Here is a 22,504-nt window from a genome sequence, read left to right as displayed (position 1 = left end):
GAACATTGACTCGACCGTGGGGGCAAGCAAGGATCAACGATGGGCTCCATCCTTATGCCTTAGGGAGAAGGAAACTTCTGCGATTAAATCGGAGTGCTAAAACAAACTGCCACTGAGTTGTACTTGAACTTACCCAAGTATTTTCATCACTTAGAGAAGAGGTCCTCAGTGTTTCTGCTTCCCCTGACATGATATCAGATTCTATACCGTAGATACCTATAAATTATCGAGGGCCTCGAAAGGTTGCCAAATGGTTCTGGCTGAGTCTTTGCAACATCTCATTGGACTAGTTTGTAATAGTTGTCAAGTACACTGCTTAATTATGTGGCACAACTCGTTAAGACCTTAAGATGGTAGGAAGAAATAAACAGGCAAATGATGCTTTCAAAGATATCTATTCCGCTCGCTGAGACTTCCAAGCATTGTTCATATGTAGATAGAAAGGAAAGATAAAACATGTCTCATTCGAATGTGACTTGTTCGACTTAAAAAAGATACTATGTTATTGGCTCGAAACCCCCACAACGTGCAGAGGAGCACGCACATAAAAGACGGGTGGGACAAAGCCCGTTAGAAACGAACATTTAAGCCGCAGGTTTCTGGCGACTTGCTAATCTACCGATTTAACCGCACAATTGAGGCTGTTAGGGTCGCAAGGTCTCTCTATCTGATAGAGCTTAAAGCTGACGTTTTCCGTAACGACGAGAGCTTCAACGAAACCAAAACACTTGTACCACGTCTCAAAATGGCTGTAAGCAACGCTCAACTTACAGTCCATGCCGAAAAGAAAAGGCTCACACATCACAGTCGACAGTTCCTCAGGTCGTTCTCTTCGGAGACTCTTTGTTCCAACAATGCTCAGATATCCAGGACGGGTTCTCCTTCCAAGCTGCTCTCCAGTCTGGTGAGAATCCAACATAAGTGACCGCATAGGAAACGGCCTGACTTGCTGCAGATTTCATTCGACGTTTGGATATCGTGAACCGCGGATACTCGGGTTTCAACACCGACATCGCTCTGAGATATCTTCCTGAAATCTTTCCAGAGCGTACAGCCTCGTCACCTAAGATGGACTATCTGGTACGGCACCGCCATGCAAAGCAAAGAATGTGTGGCTAAAAATGAACAGGTTCTCCTGTTTGGCGCAAATGATGCCGTGCTTCCTGGTGCTATCACCAAGCAGCATGTTCCTATAGATCGGTACAAGGAAAACCTCACCAAGATCATCAACCACCCGCGTATCGCTGCCCACAAGCCCCAGATTCTACTGGTGACGCCTCCCCCCCTGGATGAGATCAAGACAACCCCCCGATCCATCGAGAATGGCCACCAAGGAGCAGTTCGCAAGTCGGCTATCAGCGCTGCCTACTCCGAGGTGGCCCGTGAGGTCGCGCGAGAGAATCCTGGGGTTATTCTGGTCGACCTCTGGAAGGCCCAGATGGACAAGGCCATCTCCCTCACTCCTGACGATTACACCCCTGGTGGACCATGGCTAGGCGACCCCGAGAACGGTAAGCAGGGTGGCCTGGATACTCTCCTTCACGACGGGCTCCATATGAGCGGATCTGGCTATCAGGTATTCTATGAGAGCCTTAAGCCATTTATTGGTAAGGAGTGGCACGGCCTCGCGGACGATGATCGCAAGGGATTTGTGATCCCAGATTGGCGAGAACTGCTGGAGCTCAAGCCCAATCTGAACACTGGCGATTAGGTGGGATGAATATTATGACATTCGACATCGAAGGCACTGATTGAGTACAAAATGTCAAAATAGACAGTTGTGCAGAGTTTCTTCTGTATATGACCCAATGTTCCAGCAATGAGGTGAGCGTGGCTCGAGGTATGCCGAGACAATTACGCCCCACCTTACCTAAGTGCTACGGTAATGTACCTTAGGTACAGAAATGTAACCCCTCTAGCCCCTCTGTCCCAGGAAATGGGATGTAAGGTATATGCGTGCTGCATTCCAGAGAACACTTGTGTGTGAAGTGAGAATCCTGACTATGGTCATTTAACAAATTGGTGCATGCTGTGTTATTCGAATAGGCACAGCCTAAGGTACCTTATCTTAGTACCTACCTCAGACGAATAGTTGCAAGGAACCAAATCTAGGAGATATTAGAAAGCCCGGGATCTTTTATCATAAATAACAAAGAGTCCTACTTGTAGTGTAATCTAACTACGTCATTAGGCCTCTAGGTGAGTAAATTACTAGTATTTTTGGCACCTTGGTTCAGGGCCAGAAGTTTTCCAGCTGCTGCTCCCTGATGAAACTAAGCACCTTAGTAGTATGGATTGTACATACGGAGTACAAGTGACGACAGTTCAAGGGACTGGAACCTTCAATCGTATTCCCTTTAGTGGCTAATCCCCCCTGACGTTTAATGCTTACAGTGGGTTACTTCAACACGCCACAGGCGCTAGAAGAACCGCCACGTTAGCGCGCCAGCCTTTGTCTCAACTACCAACGTACCTACTCAGGCTCAAGTTGCTCCCGTCTGTTTCTTGAATTCAATCCACACCAGTGCCATTTGAACATCATTTCGGACTTCACCCTTTGATGATTCCCCTGTTTTCAACTCCTGACGTACCTCTACGACCTCGAATACGCCCCCAACATTCCCCTCAAACTTACGAACACACGATATCGACCGTTACCCCTCTGCAAAAGCCACCCACGATCCTCCTGCCCGCTTTGCAACATTGATTTACACCTAACTCCAACCCCTACCGTTCATATCAGGGCCAGCCTACGTCAAATCTGGTCAATTTCTCTACTTTCCATCTCCCATCAACTGTGACGCCTATATTATTAGCCCTCTTCAAATACGATACTTTCTTTCGCCTGTAGTTTGCCTCGCAACACTCGCCAACAAACGAGCACGCCTTACCGATCGTCACATTCACAACTATCACGATTCTAAGTCGCATTCTCGACCTGGGCACCTTTTCCATCGATCCTCAAATACCAAACATAACGCCAAACTACTTACCAGCCGTTCTATTTGAGGCCACTACTCACCACGACCAGGCGATTCTCAAGATCGCACTCTGCTTGTCGAGGGCCCTGTGGTCTACACTAGGCGATGCGGCGGGGAGGGAGGACCTCGTGAACTAAATCTTATCTGGGGATCGAGGTCGGAAGTGCCAATTGTTTTTATTGTCGAAATAGTTGTGCTGGATCAAAGCCCATGCTGTACGATTGAAGCCATTGTCTGTTCTGCCCTTCTCTACTAGCGCCTCCAAGTCCCCTCCGTCTCTCGATTTACCTCTTCCTATCCTTGTTAGTTGAGCCACCAGCCCTCAATCTACAGTCAGTCGGCGTTCTCTGCACCTAGAATTGGGACATCATTGTCTAATCAGACCTGACCTGGGAATGGATTCCAGATTTCCAGTCTCTCGCGAAGATCTGTACAGTCTGCAGATGGAAGTGAAGCAAGTACAATATACTCAGAGCAATCATGCTGAACGGCTTCTTCGATTGGAAAAGAAACAGGCGGATGATGCAGCATTGAAGTCTGTCTGGAACTCTCCCTTTCCAGGTGTCTTGAGTGGCACACCTCAAACAGGTGAGTTCTCAGCCTGTTGACATTTTGATCATTCCCTTACAGATTTTAGGACCTGTTTCCATTCCACACAATGACATGTTCGATGACTTGGATGAGCAAGGTGAGGAGCTCCTAGGGTCTCTTCATCTTGGACCAGCAGAGGAAGAGCCGGTCCGTCGAGGCGCTGCTTCGCGGGCTAATAGTGTTCGATTCGACGAAAGCGCCCTGCACGGATCCAGTTGGGGAGGCCCAAGTAATCGTCATTCGGGGGAGTTTGGCCCTGTTCGTCCCGGAAGTGGCCTTATGATGGAGCGTTCTTTATCTCACAAGTCGGATGGACGACACAGTTCTGCTGGACATTCAGTTCACTCTCATCACTCCATTGCTTCTGGTCGGGCTAGCAGCTTGGGCCTTGATAACAACTTTGCTGTTGGCGACGACGATGATGATTCGTTCGACATTCCTGGCCCCCCTGCGGCGTTTTATGTCCTCGGGACTGTCCCTTCGATCGTTCGATGTTGGTTAACCCCTAACTTTGGCCATTCAACACTCCTCTACGCCGACGTTTGCAGTGGTTCGCAAAAGTCCACGGTTGAGTATTCTCTCCTCAGAGAATTGGATCTTGTAGATCAGATCCATCGCGAGGTTGACGGTGCATATCGCGTTAGGTTGAATGTCTACTTTGCAGAGGCTGTGGTGACACATCATGGCAGTCGCTCTAGTAGCCCTCACGGGCCTGTTCCTTCAATCACTGTCTTTTTCGAGGTCCTTGGAGTGGCAGAGCAGCCTATTCAGGCCGTAGATCGCAAAGCAATTCGAATCTACTTGGGTAGCGATGCTCTCAGAGCCCATTCCGCAGATATTTTATTTTCTCAGAATACTATGACCCTTCGTGGCGACGAGCGAGAGCGACTTCAGGTCCCCTTCGTCCGACCAGAGGATGAAAACGTGTTTCGGAATATTTGCACCACCAACATGGTCCCAGAGAAGCCCAAGTTGAATGCAAACGCTGCTCCTTTCGTCTCTGGGGATTTCAGCCAGGCCAGCCAGGAGAGTATCACTGACACGGAGGCTCCTCAGCAGGATTATGAGTCTCGAAGCGAAATGTCGCCAATGGCAACTGACGCGGTTCTCAATAAGCGACCCAGCTCCAGAGGCAGTGTGTCCGGCGCTGAGAGTGAGAGAAGGTCTCGTGGACTCACCAACGGAGACCAACTAGGTCCTAAGGAGCGCGCTGCTGAGCATTCCGCCCCCGAAGGCTCCAGACGAGAACCCACTTCAGGGATTTGGGGATCATGGCGCCATGGATCAGGGAATGGAGTGGACGGCCCGCACAGAGATGGTTCATTGAGTGGATATCAACCTGCCGGTCGAGGCCGCAACATGAAAGTTCTGAAGCCCCAGAAGTCGGCCTCGAGGACAGTTTCTTCTTATGATGCCTCTTCGTCCAAAGGTCCGGGAGATGGTCGACGCAAGAGTCAAGTCAGCGTTGGGGAGAACGGTGGCACTCCTGCCAATAGATGGGAGGCTAAGCGTGCGGTGAGTATGAGCAGCGAACACAAAACGCAATCGCAGTCACAGTCGCTTCCACCTCCAAGTCGCGATGGTCGCAATGCCAACACCAACGCCAATAGCAACAATTCCCTGCCTAGGTCTGTCAACCCTGTAGGAGTTGCTTCAGCATTCTCGTGGATGACACCAACATCCAAAGCCAAAACAACAGCGGGCTCCGAGTAATGTGTTTGGATGGCTTGCCATTAGCCCTTTCTTTATCAGTCGTATAGACTTTCATGTCCCTTGAAGTTCACTCTCTAGTCTATGGAGACCAAGAATGGGCAGACTCGAAGAAATGCAGCATCACAATGATCCGGTTATTCGGGTTTCTTAAACAGGATTGATAACGACGACTGCGACTTGATGTAACAAAACAAACCAAACCAAAACAAAACAGAAAATAAGAAAACAAATAGAGGCAAAGGGCGATTTGATGCTTTGCTAGAAAAGAAAAGAAGGGGAATTGACAGCAATGATGTTTGTACTATGCAAATGTATGTCTAATCTATCATTAAAAAAGTATGTATGTCACTACGCTTAGATCTTGGATCCAGGAGGCAAGGCTTGCCAAACCTTTCTGGTGTCTGCAATTGACTCCTTGACAACACCAATGAGTCCCTTGAAAGCAGGATGTTGCGAATCTCCCACACATTCATACATCCAGCTCTCGCTCGACGTGACCGTGATTCCGGGCTCGGCACGCAATCGATCGAGGGCAATGTCGACTTCGCGAGGATTACAGCTCGATACTCCATCAGCAATGACATATACCTTATGCCCTGCGTCGCGCAAATCGAGCGCTGTCTGGGTAATGCAGATATGAGACTCAATGCCGACAAGAGCGATTTCGGAACCCTGAGGTAGATCGGCGGTGATGGAGGGAATGGACATGGAGAAACGTGTCTTGTCGTGTGGTGACGAGGGGAGGAGCTGCGCCAGAGCTGAGACTGTGGGACCAAGCTTGGCTGAGGTTTGGGTCGTGGTTACAACGGGAACGGAGAGAGTGTTTGCGAATTTGAGGAGCTTTTGGGTGGTGAGGACGCTGAGGTTGATTAGCTAGCTGAGTGGCGTCAAATGAACTGGGGCTGCCATACATGCTATCGAATTCGTGAATGACATGGCGAAACTTTTCCTGAATATCGCAAACGCTATACCACTCTTGATTAGATGCTTCTGCCAGATCGAAAGCAATGATATACATACAAGATCCTTGGGTTCTCTGGCCGCCGTAAGTTAGCATCTCTGTTCCTTGTTTGCGGCCCATATCAGATCATAGTACTAGGTCAGATACTTACTGAACCGCAGCTCGTTTTGCGCTGGTGAAGACATGGCGCGAATCTGGTGTAACGTAGAGCCAGGAGCAGGACGAGACACGGCAGTGCCTTCTAGAGATGTGCTAGCCAACCTTGATGTTGCTGAATTACTGATACCTGCTGCCGCAGCCCGCGAACCTATAGCCAGCCGAGATAACCAACGTCGAGAAATGACAGTCGAGAGAAGTTGCATAACGAGATCGTAGAACGAAGATCAAGGGAGGACTCATCAATCCAAGAAAATGAGCAAAAATAGGAACGTATAGATTAAGTAAGTTCCAGTTCTATGGTTAAGATCTCAATTGCAGGAGAAAATAAATTAAAATCGGGATCTGAGACATTTGGAGGTGGTCGAGTTTGTGGAGGCCTGGAGGGTGACTGTGACTGAGATGAGGGACGGGATAGAAGTTAGCCGCAGCGCGGGGGAAGGGCAGTGGAAAGTGGGGGTGATCGACAGGCTGTTGTTGCATTAGGTTAATTAGTTAAGGTAGCAGTTTGACCAGCTGAACCCTAAGAGCCTAGGCCTAGGTACTTTAGTAGTGACCTCGGGTCCCAAATGCCATGGAGAGTCACTGGCAATCATGTCAATTGTCTCTTATCAGGCCCATTGCATTCATAATCTGGTGCTAGGCAAAAATTGACTCGTCTGAATAATTGAGTCAAGCTACTAAATGTCTCTAAAGTGAAGTGATTTTGTCCACAGCCTAGTCTAAACAATGCTTGCCCCTGTTCTATAGAGAATTATCACTACATCGGATTATGTACTCCCCGAACGCCAGTATATGCAACCATCTATCGCCACCCAATGCCTTTCCCCCAACCTATCCAGAGACAGAGAACCCATCTTTCTCCTAGGCGTTGACTTCAGCGAACCAGGTTCGTAAGAGACCAGCCAGGGCGCTTGGCAACTCTTCAAGATGATGGACGATTAGGTAGTACTGGAATGGGAACGTGTCCAGATATCTTTCGATGACGACCTTGCTTTCTCCGCCTTCCCGAACAAACTTGGCCTCCTTCAGCTCAAGTACGCTGTCGCCCTTCTTCTTGCCCGTATCATCCATGATGATAAACACAATCATGATGCGCTCCTCCATCGCCTCCCGCAGCATTCGTCGGATGCCCTCGTGGGCTGATGAAGGCGTAAGGCCGTCAGAGAGAATCAGTGCCAATTGCCAGAGATCTGAATTGCCGCTGCCCTTTTGTCGTGCAAGTCTGAACGTTTCGATGGTCCGTTGGATGAGAAGTGCAATATCGGTACGATCTTGAGAAAAGTTGAACTTCTGCAACACCTTAGCTCCAGCATCTGCAGCAAAGGGCTCTGTTAAGCCATGGGCTGTGAAAACATCACTTCCAAAGCCCATGACGCCAACCTGGCCAGCTTCCAGCATGGTAAGAGATCGTGATACCATGACGAGAGACTCCATGGCAAGAGTGCCTGATGATGTTTCGCCCATACTCTTACTATCATCCACACAAAGCAGTATCTGGTAGGTACGTTTGGTCGGGATGCTGCGTCGCATCCAGATCTTATCCCGCTTGTAGCTCGATGCAATGTAAGGGATTATGCGTTTGATGTTGAGTCGTTTTCCGGTACGGAAAGCTCCCGAGAGTTTGGTCGATTGTGAAGGGGTAAGGATAAGCCGGAGTTGGGATGTCAAAGCCAAAGAGAGTGAATGTGTTTTGGTCTGGAATTCAGCCCACTGTTGCATCGACTCGCCGAGATCTCGTAGTGGCCGTTCTTCATCCGAGATGTGAGTTGAAGAGAGCTGAGTCGATGTCTCCTGAATCTCGGCCTCATCTTCTTGTTCATCCAATTGCGCCTCCTGATCCGAAGGACTGAGCTCACGGTCATAGTTGCCTTGGCGTGTCTTGACCCCCGAGCGCGTTTCGTCCTGGTCATTATCTGCATTTTGCTTACTGGCATCCGGCGCCTCTCCTGAATCAGCTATGTCCATCTTATCGGGATCCTGCTCGGTCTCTACTTTATCATCGTCCATAAGGCGGCTTGTAGGATCTTGCCTCTCCTCATCGATAGCCATGGACTCGTCGATGGGCTGTACTTGCTCATCATCAGCAGTTCCCATGGCCTGGGTGTCTGTAGCAGTCTCATCGTCCTGTAAATGCTGGAATTCCTTACGGCCCTGATCGGCGCTCGGGTCTTGTGGTGCGTTTTGTTCATTAGTGTCTGAAGACTCAGCGTCCTTGATGTCTTCCTGTTGTCGATGCCAGCGTTCAAGGGCATCGCCGAGCTTCTTGAAAGGATCACTGCGTGCCGAATCCGCCCTTTCCTGTTCCTGTTCGGCCCTATCCATAATCTCCTTTGATTGCGAGGTTGACCCCTTGTTCCCTGCGCTTGTGTCCTGATCCGCAGCTCCCTCTCCCATCTCTCCATCCTCCTGCTGGGCAGCGTTGCTTTGGAAGTTATCGTCGACATCCATCGAGTCAGCATTCTGATCCTGGCCAGAACTCTTGACATCGCTTGGTGCAGCGTTGTCGGTATCAGCGGTAGCGTTATCTTGAGGCGATTGATTCTGATCTGTAGCATCTTCCTGATCCTTGTCCTCTTCGTCTTCCTCAGGTTTGGCCTCCTCGTCGACTTCATCCCTGCCACCGGCCTTTTCTTCTGGCATGTCTTCGTCTTCCCGTATTTCGGTCTCTTCTCCGGTCTCTTCTTGAAGCTGGGCTTGGGCCGCAGCGTCATCTGATCCATCTTCCTCTTCTTTACTCATCTCCTGATCCTCTCCCTCCTTCTTCTCTTCTTCGATATCCGAAAGACCATCCAAGTCATCGCTATCTGACGCCGACTCATGATCGTCATCGAGATCCAACTCCATATCCTCAGGAAGCGCCAGTGTATCATTCTCTTGGGCGGTTTGATCTTGCTTATTCATTTCCTCCTGGGTTTTGACGTCTTCTTCTTCGGCGCCAGCGTCCTCTTCCTCTGCGTCTTGTTCACCAGAGTCGTCAACATCTGGCTGCTCCTCGCCCTCTTGTTTCTTCGCATCTTCATCTGCTGCCATTTGCTCGTCGTCCTTCTTCTGGCCTTTGGCCTTTTCACCCTGCTGGTCTTTATCGGCCTTTTCTTCGTCCTCTCCATCCCACATCTTCTCATCAACGGCAGTGGGATCTAGGTCATCGACCTCTCCAGCTTCTTCATCCATATCGTTCTCCTCCTCCTCCTCCTCTCCATTCTTCGACCCCTCATCATCATCGTCGGCCCCATCGACACTGCCCATGTCACCTTCAAGCTCTTCATCAGCCATATCCACCGCGTCCTTTTCATCTTCCATTTCGCCATTCTCCTCCTTGCTGGCTTCTTGGGCAAGCTCGGACAAGTCCTCATCGGGCTGAATGTCCTTGCTGATGTCTTCGGCCCCTTCACCGTCACCAAGACCAGTTCCTGACTCCACTTTACCAGATTCGCCAGAAGTTTCATCAGACTTTTCTTGTGGTGTACAGAACCCTTGAGACGAAATTTGTGTGAACGTCTTGGTCATGTTATAGGACATATGTGCTATGGCGCTGTGGATGTCGACAACTTGCATCAAGGTCTGCTGAGCGAGATCAACATACTCATTCAGGACAGGACATGCGATCGTCATGAGACTCATGGCCGCTTGGCTGAGATTCGGTTCTTCGAGATGAATCTGCTTCAACATCTTGATACAGCTGGCCACACTCCTTTCGATCTCGGCAGTACGGAGTTTTGTAAAGAGATTTACGAAGCCGTTGACGTGACCGGTGAGCCAAGCAGGTTCGTCCTCTCTATAATCAGTTCCCTTTGCGGCTTTCTTCACGCTCTCAATTGCGACCAGGATTTTGTCGCAAAGTGTCGAGACAGCATTTGCAAAAGTGGTGATTTCCATGTCAGATGTAAGGCTAGGTGTGGCTTCTCTTGTAATCTTGGTCCAGCCAACAATTTGGACAAGAATGAAGGAGAGTTCCGGCTGTTCCGCATTCAGCTCTTCGAGGTCGTCGCGGAAACTAGCCAGTTCACTCGAGAAATTCGCCTCAGCACGAGCAGCTGCTTCGGAAGACACACCGTCTGGAAGCTGACTGATCCCAGGATATAGAGAATGAAGAGACGCGAGTCGTCCATGCCACGACTTCAGCTGCTCTATCGCCGCCGTGTGCTTCATCCCACCCAGCTTCTCATGGATTTCAACCAAATGAATGGCATGCTGAAGAATCTGAACAAGCCAAGAGTTAAGACGTTTCCAGTCAGAGATTGCTGTCTTACGAATGAGAAGTCCATGCTCTTGAGAAAGCCCAAGGTGGCTGAATTGTTTTATGGATTGTTCGAGAAGTGATAAGGAGGAGGCACCAGATGTGATCGAATGTCTCTGAGTCAGTAAAAGGTTGAGCATTCCTTCAACAAATCCAGCACTTCGCGCAACCTCGGCACTGGTAAGATCCTCAGAATGGTCTCGAGAAGCAGCCCTGACCTTGGGGATTAGATCAAGAATCTTGTGCAAGTAATAGTCCATGGCTTCGGTAGAATTGTCGGAAGGAAGTTTCACGGGCTGTATTGACGACAGCACAACTGAAAGTGATGCCTGCTCCGCAAGCTTGTCTTGTCCTAGGTTGTGCTTGAACCCCATTTGCCGGAGATCGCGCAAGGTATCTGCAAACAGTTTCCTTTTTCTTGTCTTCAAATGTTTGACTTGGTCCTTGTTCTCATCAGTCAAAAACGGCGGTGTCTCTTTGCGAAGCTCCGCCATTGAGTCGCTCAGACTAGAGACGTAGTCATCAACAATTTGAGGTACCTGGCTTGTCATCTCTGGATTGTCTGAGATCTTTCGCATGACCGAAACAGTTTTAGAGACGTTGGCAAGGCGCTTGTGGCCATCGGTCCACCCTGGCAGAGCGTTGTTAAGCTTAGAAAACACGTCCGCAGAAACACTCATAATAGGAGATTTATCTCCTACACAATTTGCGTGGTGGACGTCTTGATCAGGTAAACCTTGTTCAATAATTTGTTTTGCTTCCTGACCAAGGACACCGCGGAACTTTCTGATGATTCGGAAAAGTTTCTGGTGAGACTTGCGAGCACTTTCCCGGAGTGCATTGATATTTGTGTCTTTCCAGCTTGCCATTAGCAGTACGTCCTTCATCTTCTTCTCAATGGGAAGGCGTCCTTTGCAGATAGTTTCATCCATAATCTTCTCGTAGCGGGAATAGTACTGGATGAAGTTGGACAGCGCATGCAAAATAAGTTGAAGTACTGGGTAGTCTTCGGTCAATAGCTGGAGATGGCTGTGAAGTTGACGCAGCAGTGCCAGACGAGCTCCATACTGACCAACTATTGCTGTCGAGAAGTACATCTCCAGACTTGAGATGAGAGAAGAAGCATATTCCTCCAATTCGTCGGTAACCTCGACCAAAGACAGAGGCACAGCGATAACAACTTGATAAGCAACGAACCACCAAGAGTAAGCATCATCTTGACACTTCTTCTGTTCCATATCAAAGAGATTGGCCCAAGTCGAGAGTTCCAATCGTCGCCAGCGGATGACCGTATCCGTAAGCAGGTTATGAAGAGTGAGAACACCATATATTTTACTAGCCCAGCCGCCGAATTGCCATTCGTATACGTGGCTGTGGAGGTATTCAACCTTGGGAAGAATCTTGGCCAAAGGTTCCGTATGAACAAGTTCGAGGACCTGTTCGCAAGCATGAATGACATCAGCCAAGGGCTGCATATGTCCGATTTCGTCGACCATTTGCAGCTCCCGGAACCGAGACTTTATTTTGTGTATGAGCACAACGAGCTGGCGGGCTTCAGGAACGTTGGCATCTGTGTAGAAGTTGTAAGATTTGTCCACGGTGGGTGATACAAGAGAATCAAGCTTGTCATTCAGGTAGAACATGGTTCCGGCCAACATCTTACTTGTCAGACTACGATCAATGTTCTTGTGGTCGATGGTCTCTGAGGTAATCCTGTCTCCCACAGATTTATAGGCATCCTTCAAAGCCGTAGCAAATTGCGGCGGGTTGAGGAAGAGGCTCTTGTGAATTTCAGCCACTCGAAGCGACTGATCCCGGACTTCATCCGGCTTCTTGTTGGGTGGGACATTTGCGGCTTCGTCTTCGTCGAAAGTCGGAAACAATTCATTGAACTCCTGAGCATCAACTTGCTCCTCATCTTCCAGAGAACCTCGAAAGCGATACAGGCTCCCCTTGGCGGTTTGTTCTTTGCGGTCTGCTTCAAGTCGCTTAGTCCATTCGTCAAACAGATTGTGGAAACTCCTGAACACCATCTCGCGGGCTTGTTGTTCAATATTGCCGATGCCTTCAATGCTTGCAACCACTGACATGTAGTTGAGAAACTCAAATGTTCTGGACGAAAATTGTCCATCCAGTTGATTCCACATGCTACCACCAAGGAAAGGAGTAACTTCGAGAAGCTGGTAAGAAGCAGGTGCCAAGCTACGGGCTGAAGCAGCGTCACAAAGGGAGAGCCCTATCATGAGACAACGAAGCAGGTTTGACGTAGGCCGAGTCATGTCTTGATATGCCTCAAAACGAGCAGAAAGTCGATCCAAGAGTCTGAGGACATTTTCCTTGACAAGCTGCAACTCCTCGGTTGCTCGGGCCGGATCCTTGTCGAGAATTTGAAGTGCCGCGGACAATGTAGGACCTGTGACTGTTTTTAGAACGTTTGAGAATTCAGCGTGGATGCGGTTCAGCTCTGATTGATCTGGTCTGTAGATAGGGCGGACCTCTTCAGGAAGGGGGCCCAAGGCCGCAGACTCTGCTTCGAGCAATCGAATGCGTTCATTCGTGTCTTGTCCAGTGAAATGCTTCTCGAATGCCCTCAGCGAGTCGGCTTCCACATCGACGGCAGTATGCATCTCTTGAAGGAATTCGCGCTCCATCTTGGGTCGACTTTGCGGATCAAAAACGCGATCCGGAACGTACAGCTTGACGGTTCCGATGCTGAAATGAATCCATGCAAAGGCTGAGAGTTGGGCCTCTTGTTGAATATCGTATCGTAGAGTTGTAAGAGCCTTAAGAGCCGGGATAAGATGCTCGACTGCAATTTCGCGGAAGTGGTTTGTCTCGATCCGGGCTGCCAGATCATCGAAAGCACGAGAGCTGCGGGCAAGGTCTTGGGAAGCCAGCTGGGCGGCCTCAATAACAGCATCCTTGAGACTCTGATCATGGGCACTGAATACTTCGAGGACAAGCTGAGACAGAACATTGTTGAGCCGTTTCAGGGGGTTTGCCACCACATCCGCACTCAGTCTCATGATCTGTCGCCCAGCGATTGGAAGCTCGGCTTCAAGAAGAGCCAATGAGCCAAGATTGACAGATCCTAGGTTTTGCAGCTTATCCCAGAGACAAGAAACAAATTTGCCATCCCAAGAGAATTTGTTCTGGTAGACCAAGTTCTCCACCGATTGAAGAAGCGCGGCTTGGAGATTAGAGCTGGCCAACATCATCCCTGCCTGTGTAGGTATATTGGACAACACTTGAAGCTCTGTGTCACCCGAGGGCAGAGATTTGAGCATTGAAATCTGGCGGAGTGCTTCAAACTCTTCCATCATAAAAGGCTTACGTTCAACCTCGTCGACCCCGATCCGACTCTCCAAAGACTCTATTTCAGTAGCAAGGTCCTGTAGGAGGCTGTCGACATTAGGAGCGTCCTCATGGAAAATTCCAGAAGCCTTTTCCAGCGTAGCCATAGCTTTTGTGAGATCGGCAATTGATGCTCCAGCCTTCCATCGCAATGAATCGAATCTTGAGCCTAGTTTCTCGAGTTCTATTGTGCGATCGAGAATCATCTTTGTAGGCAAAGGAGTGGGTCTAAAAATGTGCCAAAGCAACTCCATGCTTAGACCAGTTGATAATTTGAAACCAGCAGTAAAGTCTTTGCCCAGTCGCTCGATTAGCAGAGAGACAAATTCCGTTTCTTGAGACCCAATCGATGTATCCAAATGTTTCTGAAGGAAGTTTGCACCTTGAGCAAGGTGTGCTTGAAACTTTGCTTCGTCAAAGTCGGATTCAATACCAAGCTGCACGGTCCTCTTGAGATAGCGCACGATGCCCCTTAAAATGCGGACTCGCTCCGTCCATTTTTCGAGGGACTCAAATTTGAAGCCGAGCCATTCCTTTGCCGTGTTGATTGCAAAAAGCAAGAAGGAAGCTAGCTTGACGGTGGCATCCTTGGACACGGCGGCGACGCGGTCACTTATCAGTGATCTTTGGAGTCGGTTGAGAGCAGTCAACTTGTTGACCTGAGCCTGACATCGCTGGCCCTCAATTGAATTCTGCAGACGATATAGTTCATGATAAAACTCCAAGCATGCACCAAGCCATCGTGCTTGGTCTGGTGCAGATAAAAGTTGGGAGATGGGGAAGTTGTTGAGAGGATGCAATGGTTGCGCAGGTTTGAGTCCCTCAGGAATGGGCAAAGAGCTATATAGATGAGAAATCCTATTGACACCATCAGCCCCATTACTTGAGTTCAGGAAGCTGAGCAATTCGGTCACTGCAGAGCTTAATGCTCTGCTGTGTGTGTCATGGTTAGATAGAGTGCCTGTAAACCGAGGCAGAACAGGCAAATCAGCAATTGAGAGTGTCTCCAGAGCCCGCTCGATGACCTCAACAGATTCCCCAGTGTTAAGAACAGTATCGGAAATCTGGTGGGAGATGTTGTATCTTTGAAGGCTACTCTCTACACTCACAACGCGGTGGTAAGATCGGTCAAGGGATGGTGGTGGTGTGTGAATGTGAATTTCAACAGCGCGGTTTCTCATGGCGCGAGAGAGTTCGCCGTAGCGTGGGTCCATCGTCAAAAAGATCCTGAAGTCTGGATGAGGGCGTACGACTCTTGGCTCTCCACCGGGTCCGCAATGCTCATTGATACTCAAAAATCCATTCGGTTCGAGGAGAGAATTCAATCGATCCAGTACTGAGGCGTTACACATGTTCGCGTTATCAAGAACCAACCATTGACCTAACTGTAGGGCATTGACGATAACACCATCCAACCATTCGAAACGGGGATTCTCTAGCACTAAAGAATGCTGGAGGGGGGTAAGCGCCTTCGATAATGCAATTGCCACCTCAGAGTCTGCAGGTACACTGCCAAGTAGGTGTTTTACAGAGGTGGTGATCCGGGGAAGGGAGTCAACGTCGCCAGTAAATCCATCGAGCAAATGAAGTAGATGAAGGGCTTCGATTGGAATATCATCAGGCACGGCCGACATGACAGTATTCTGAAGATCCCGCTGAAGGGCCCGGAGTGCCGCGTTGACCTCCCGGAGAGGGTCCGCCTGCTCGAAGCCACCGACAAGATCCATCGTGTCGACGTCAGCGTTCATTGGAAACACCACAAGCGACTTTCCGGCCAAAGCCGCAACATGTTCCAGAAGAACGGTTTTACCATAGCCTGACGGACTGCTCAAGATACAGGGAACATTCTGTTTGACGCAAATCATGATTGACTCGAGCTCAGACAGCCGAGGGACAATATCAATATTGGGTAGTCGTTCTGGCTGTGAATGAGGGTGTCTGTCAAGTAATGCCAAACCGACTTGTCCGAATAATGGGTTAATATCATGATACAAGCTATGTCGTCTTGGCAAAGACCCAGAGATGAGAGTAAAGAGGTCGTTGACCTCCTTACGATCTCGCTCCGTTCTGAAACGCTGTCGCACAATAATATCGAGGAAGTCGTCAGCGTAGGCGTTCTTGAGCAGCGGATCAGACGAGTCTAGAAGTTTTAACCAGCGAAGCACATCGCGTAGGTTGAATTCCCAAGGGCTCCCTTGAGTTCCGAATGACTTCTCAACTGCAAGCTTGTGATCCAGCTGAGACACAAATTGGATAAGTTGGCTGATCACTGATGGAGAGATCTTGGGGTGGTTGTGTGCTGCGATCAAGTTCAGATCATCGTCCGAGAAGACGTCAGCGTACACAACGATAAACCGATTAACGAAGGAGGCAGGCAAGCCCTTTCGACCACCGCCTTGATGGTGAGGGTTTTGGGCTGCAAATAGGCGGAAGTCTGGATGGCGTTTGAAGACTTGGTCTAGCTCGGAGATGTAAACTTCGCCTCGATGATCGAGACAGGCGTTCAGCCCTTCCAGGACAGACTGAGATGCTAGATTCATTTCATCCAAGAGTACCCATTCGCCCTTCTGCATAGCCTGCAGAAACGGCGCGTCTCTCCAAGCAAAATTACCAGCTTCTGCTCCTTCGACTGGGACGTCTGTACCAAACAAATCCATCAAATCAGTTTGGTCAGACAGATTGATTCTGGTCAATGGCTGCCCACATGCCTGAGAAAGAGCGGCAACCAGAGTCGTCTTTCCTACACCAGGGCTGCCTTCGAGAAGAATTGGTTTCTGCATTTGCAGTGCACGAAGGACTCGCATAGCGTTCAGACGAGTGGTGGGTGCATGGAAAGCGAAACCAGGATCAGCGACGGCTGCGGAAGAACGGGGTATGCTGAAGTGCCCGATTGTCAGAGAACTACTATCCATGGAGAGCTCCGGATGAGTCTCGTAAACGCCAGACACATCCTTGCCGATGAGTTCGGTTAGCTTGTCAAGGCACTTCTGGCGCTGTTGACCCAGAGACTTGGGATCTGTGGCTAGAAGAGCAGAAGGGTTCGCACCTATGCTATCAATAAAGATTGTAGAGGCACCATGAACCAATGAAACAATAGGCTCATCGGACTGAAAGGTATTTATAAATTGTACCCAGACGAGAATTTCTCTGACGGAGAATGGTGCTGAAGCCATAGATCTGAAGGTATCGCCAAACCAAGCAGCGAACTTGACCACAACTTCAACCAGTTGCTTGGAGTCGCCATGAAGCTTTGTTTTAACAATCTCACAGATATCCTCGGTCTGAGACAAAGCTGGAACCCAGATCTCGGTGAATCGGTTTCGCAACGCGGGCGACAGTTCCTTCTTTCCGAAGTCGCCACCAGGATTCATAGTAGCGAAGAACTGGAAGCCATCTGCTCCGACAACAAAAGAGTTGTCTATGCCCTTCTCGGCCAAAAGAAGTGTCCTCGAGGGCTCGAGTACAGAGTTCAGACGCTCCAGTACTGAGTCGTCGGCCAAGGAAATTTCATCCAGAAGGAAGAAATGGCCTTCTCGCATGGCCTCAACCAAGCTTCCGTCAGCCCATTCGAATAGGGCCTTACTTCGCGTCTCATTTGCGGCGATACGTTCTTTAACCTCCTGAGGAATATCGCTGGTGACTGAAAGATCCAGTGCTTTGTATCGAACAAGGCGATCGTCTACGGAGCCAGAGACATCCAAGCCGAGGCTTTGCAGAACCCACTTCAAATCCACATCCAAAGCATCAACAATAGCTCCACGATTACGGACAGGTCTTTGTGAACCAATCAAATCACCAGTCTCAGTATTCTGGTGAGCGTTGACGATATGAAGTTCTTTCTTCAATGCCTCCGCAAGCAATTGAACAACTGTTGTCTTTCCGCAACCTGTCTCACCAACCAGAAGGACGGGCTCATTGTTGCGCAACGCCCGAGAGACAAGAACATAGAGTCGGCGCATTGCATGCGTCCATACCACGCCTTGCCCATTGGGTTTGCTGGTGAAGTCCTTCAGTTCAGGGGCCACTGTAGCGGAATACAGGTCTTGGGGATTGATCTTCACTTTAAAGACCTTTTCAATGACCTCCTTGACTGCGATACGCTCCTCTTCATTACGGACTCTTTCGGCCAATAGCATAAAACCATGAGCAGCAATCTCCTCGCGGGTATCAGCCTCTCTCAATGCCCAGCGGAACAAATCACGAAGTGTCGCAAAACTGTCCTTCTGCTCGAATAATCGACTGGTTTGGCGAAGCCTGGAGAGTTCCTTATAGACATTGACAATTCTGCGGCAATCCGGAGGAGAGGTGTTGCGGCTTCGTTGCTGGAGGATAAACTCCAACTCGTCTTCCGGAATATCATCAAAGTGTAATTCCAAGAATCGATTACGGAACGCTCTTGAGAGTACCTTTCTTCCACCGTAAAGACCAGGGGGATTTTGAGTAGCAAACAAGATGAAGTTATCGTGAGGTTTGACAATTTCTTGTGTTTCGGGGATCAGAAGTTCACGGTTGTCGTCCAGGAGACGATTCAGGGCCTCGAGGACGTCAGTCGGTGCTAAATTCAGCTCATCGAGTACGATCCAGTGGCCTTGACGCATTGCTTGAACGAGAATACCTTCTTGGAAACGGAGCTTGCCATCAGAACCCGAAACGTAGGTGCCCAGGTATTCTTGAAGATCGGTGTGTTCGTGATTGTTGATTCGCACGAACTTGTTACCAGTAAAGTTTGCGAGGTATTCGATCATACTCGTCTTTCCGGCAGAAGTAGGGCCTTGAATCAGAATGGGGAAACGTCTTGTAGAAGTGGCTCGGACAAGGTTCAGGAGGTTGCGCTCAACGTAAGGGGTAATGATATAGTCTTCCCGCTCAATAGGGGTTTCGCTGCCCTGGAACAGCCAGTACTGTCTGTCTCTGTTCTTGTTCTTGAAACGAACATATTGCTTTCCGTCATTTGGGTGTTTCGGGGCCTGGGAAAGTAAAGACTGGGAGTTTCCATGTTTCTCGAAAAGGTGGTGGGATATTAGGGGAACAAGCATCTTTTCAGACTCTCGGTCAAGGAGGGTAAGGAAGCCCATTGAGAACCCCTCATACAAAGCCCTTCTAACACCATAGTAGGGAGAGATAGTGTTCACATAGCTGAGAACTCGTGTAAGGGTTCGAAGACTGAAATGAGGTACTTCGTTCGCGCCATCGACTAATCGTTTCTCCTCAGCCAGTCGCTTGGTGTTGATATATAGACGGGCAATATCATCTGCCGCTTGATCATTCTTGCTGTTGCTACTTCCCAGGTATGTCTTGATGATTGTGAGAAGATCCTTGAGGTCTTTGTCGGGACTCGAAACATAGACTTCAGTGAATCTGGAGCGAATGCCTACTGGGAGGTCGCGTTTTCCAACATCGGTCGCAGGATTCATCGCACCGAAAATGCGGAAGTTTGGATGTGCTTCAATTTTCTCAATCTCGCCAGTTTCGGAGAGTAAAATGGATGGTCTTTCGTCAGGTCCGGTCAGGAGATCGGCAATACTCTCAAGCGTGTCAGGCGATGCGAGATTTATCTCATCAAGAAGAACCCAGTCACCGTTCCGCACGGCCTTGACTAGATTTCCCTCCATGAAAGAGAAAGCAAAACTTCCAGAGCCTCCAGAGATCTGTACATCAAACTGCTCAAGACTACGGGCAAACATATCCCATCTTGGACGTAGATCGAGCAGGGCCTGGAGCTTTGACTGGGTTTTTCGACGTTTTGTCGGTTGCTCGTCACCATTCCTGGTCTCTGCTTGTTCAGTTTGAACTTTCTCGAGCTCTTTGACGATCTTGTTGAACATTTTGGGAGCTTCTTTCCACAGCTTTGACACCCTTGGCCACTGCCCCTTGGCAAAACACTTGCCAACTTGTTCAAGATACTTCTGATTCTTTGACGCGGAAATACCTGTTGCCGAGAAAAGGTCTTCAAACTCTTCCTTCAGAGGCATCGCCAACGTACGAGTGTTGACTGGCTTGAAGCCACCCAGAAGATCGCCGACTTCACTCTGCTGGGACAAGTTGACAGCAATAAGCTTATGGCCCAAAGACTCAGCTAATTGCTGTACAACAGTTGTTTTACCGATACCAGTTTCTCCGACAAGTAGCACAGGTTCATTTAGCTTGACAGCCACGGCAATCTGTTCTAACAGCTTCTTTGCGTGCGCTGTGCTAGCGAAGGGTCGTTTGGATTTCTGAACTCGGTTCGACTGTTTCTTCTTCCGTAACACAGCACGCCCAATGCTGAACTGGTTGTCACTCTCGTTCAGATTGGGTATGTGTGTAGTGAAGTAGTGCTCTGCCAATTCCTTGGGTATTTGCATCTCCTCAGCAATTGCAATAATAAGCTGTTTGCCAATTTCAGGATCAGGGCAACTTCCAACAAAGCAATCAACAGCTTCCAAGAACATCTGATCGCTCGTTGTCTTGGTAATTGGCTCTTCTCCCGTCTTTGACCCAGCAACGACCAAGCATTCGCGTAACCGTCTGCTCCATTTGAGCAGATCTCGCAATGTTACTTGGCGATCCATAATATTTCGGCCTCGAGCCAAAGCGCCAGGCGTGGAGCCAAGACGACACAAACGAGCATACACTGCCAGAATGCTAGGAATAAATTTCCGCAAGATGGGGTACGTCTGAGCCACAACATCCTCGAGTTCAGACGCCGCGAGGGCTTGTGTGCTCAGAGCTTGCCAGAAACGAATGCCAACCAGGCTTGGCAAATTCTCTCGGCCATTCATCCCCCTAGATGTTCGCACCGTTGCAAAAAGCCGGAAAGTGCTGGCTGCTCGTATTCTTTCGCCTCGGCTTGGAATGAGTAGTTCCTTTCTTTCAATCAGGGGGAGCAGCGTGCTCAAGACCTCAGTAGGTGCCCGATCAAGGTCTTCCACCAATACCCATCGGCCTTCCTTAACGGCTGTTGTCAACACACCGGGCCTCCATTGGAAGCTACCGGGCTTCGAATCAGTCGAGTATAGTCCAATAAGCATTTTCGCGTCCGTCTGTTCATTAAGGTGCAATGTGACCATGTTAGAATACATGCCTAGTTGCTTGGCGATTTCGTGAACAAGGGCCGTCTTTCCAACGCCAGGAAGACCATATAACATTACTGGGTCAGATTCACGGAGCATAGTCGCCAATCGCTCTAGATTTGAGACAGTCGTGGGGGTGAGGACAAGGCTTGAGGGTTCTCCGGTTGGACCTAGGGGTCTGGGCAGAATAACGTTGCCATAACACACAACGTAAGGGGTGAGGGTCTGCGTGAGCGGAGGATCATCTGTTGCGGCCTCGTGAGAGGCCTGCACTTCTTCGCGCAGGGCCAAAAAAGACTTCACTCGAGACTGCTCGTACAGCGAAAGGAAGCCATAATCAATCGATCGCCCGTCGAAGTCTGCGAGGATGGCCTCACTCTTGCCGATGTGTTCCTGGATAAGAGATTCAAGCTTCCAATCGGAACCATGGAGGAGTTGTATAAAAATTCGAGTCGCAAGATAACGCACAGCTCTGCTCTCATGTTTAAACAAGGTCTGCATCAACGCAGCAGATGTCAATGGACCAAAATTGCGCGAATCGAAACTGATTAACCTCCAAACCACAAGGAGGCTCTGTAAGAGGACCTCTCCATCCTGTTCCATGGCATTTTGGTCTAACCGTAAGGGTGGGAGTCGGAGAGAGGGTGAGTTCGTCTTTGGTTCGGGGGTAGAAGAGGCGTATTCAATAAATGTTGAAAGGTAAGGAGCAAAGGGTAGAATTCGAGCTAACGCTGAGTATATTCGTATGCGCTGTTGTCCATTTCCAGGGTTGAGGATCCATCGAGCACAAATGTCTGGGAAAAGATGCTCGAAATGCGCAAAGATACGCTCTGTAAGTGGCGGGCAAAGAGCCGCCTCTGCAACAGCATCCAGCAGTTTCGTCGAGGACTGGTCTTGGATAATGGCCAGTATTTCTGCTGGCAGATGTTCCAATACAGTCGCATCCGCAAGGAGCGACCTCCTCTGCCGCGAGACATCAATCATTGCCATGATTGCGCTCTCTGTTGACGAAATTTCGGCTGTCGATGGTTTGTGGTGCTTCCAAGCTAAACCTGAGAACTGCTCTCTTGAACTTTTTTTTCGTTATCTTATCAGCCGCTAATAGGTCAGTACGCTAATCTGTTTTAGTTCGTAACCTGGCGTATGTGGGTTGAATTTACACTTGATTCTTGAATCAATCCGCCTGAACATCGATTATTCTTGTTAAACTTACAGTAAGGATTAGTAACTTGAGAAGATGTTCATATCATCTTTGCGAGATTGGTCGTAATTTATCGAAATATATTTCGTCGATCCTCTCGCCTAGGCACCTAGGTATCTCGCCTATATCTTCAACGAAATGCTAGCGTCCTTTGCTTCCCAGATTGGGTCAATCAATGGCGTTTCAACAATCACATCGTATTGTTTGAGCACATATATTGGACGATTCATGGCATTTACTTCTTCCGTGCCCCAA

General features: G+C 49.2%; 4 protein-coding genes across 4 annotated transcripts; 2 read left to right on the top strand and 2 right to left on the bottom strand.

Moving 5' to 3' along the window:
• Nucleotides 1–745: 745 nt before the first annotated feature.
• On the top strand, nt 746–1,711 carry FSUBG_6544 (IAH1 Isoamyl acetate hydrolytic enzyme; the record flags this gene model as incomplete). Its single annotated transcript, XM_036684754.1, has 4 exons — nt 746–751; nt 808–904; nt 956–1,080; nt 1,130–1,711. The coding sequence occupies 4 exons, from the start codon at nt 746–748 to the stop codon at nt 1,709–1,711; spliced, it is 810 nt and encodes a 269-aa protein (XP_036537979.1).
• A 1,665-nt stretch (nt 1,712–3,376) lies between these two features.
• Nucleotides 3,377–5,285, top strand: FSUBG_6543 (ubiquitin carboxyl-terminal hydrolase 19; the record flags this gene model as incomplete). Its single annotated transcript, XM_036684753.1, has 2 exons — nt 3,377–3,569; nt 3,619–5,285. The coding sequence occupies 2 exons, from the start codon at nt 3,377–3,379 to the stop codon at nt 5,283–5,285; spliced, it is 1,860 nt and encodes a 619-aa protein (XP_036537978.1).
• A 354-nt stretch (nt 5,286–5,639) lies between these two features.
• Nucleotides 5,640–6,431, bottom strand: FSUBG_6542 (Isochorismatase domain protein; the record flags this gene model as incomplete). Its single annotated transcript, XM_036684752.1, has 3 exons — nt 5,640–6,144; nt 6,197–6,344; nt 6,398–6,431. The coding sequence occupies 3 exons, from the start codon at nt 6,429–6,431 to the stop codon at nt 5,640–5,642; spliced, it is 687 nt and encodes a 228-aa protein (XP_036537977.1).
• An 835-nt stretch (nt 6,432–7,266) lies between these two features.
• On the bottom strand, nt 7,267–22,038 carry FSUBG_6541 (midasin (AAA ATPase); the record flags this gene model as incomplete). Its single annotated transcript, XM_036684751.1, has 1 exon — nt 7,267–22,038. One exon carries the CDS (start codon nt 22,036–22,038, stop codon nt 7,267–7,269), a length of 14,772 nt encoding a protein of 4,923 aa, XP_036537976.1.
• Nucleotides 22,039–22,504: the final 466 nt, after the last annotated feature.

The sequence above is a fragment of the Fusarium subglutinans genome (genome assembly GCF_013396075.1).
Source record: "Fusarium subglutinans strain NRRL 66333 chromosome Unknown NRRL66333_c0000068, whole genome shotgun sequence".
Lineage (NCBI taxonomy): Eukaryota > Fungi > Ascomycota > Sordariomycetes > Hypocreales > Nectriaceae > Fusarium > Fusarium subglutinans.
Note: the sequence above shows the minus strand (reverse complement) of the source record. Positions and strands in the feature narration are given on the sequence as shown.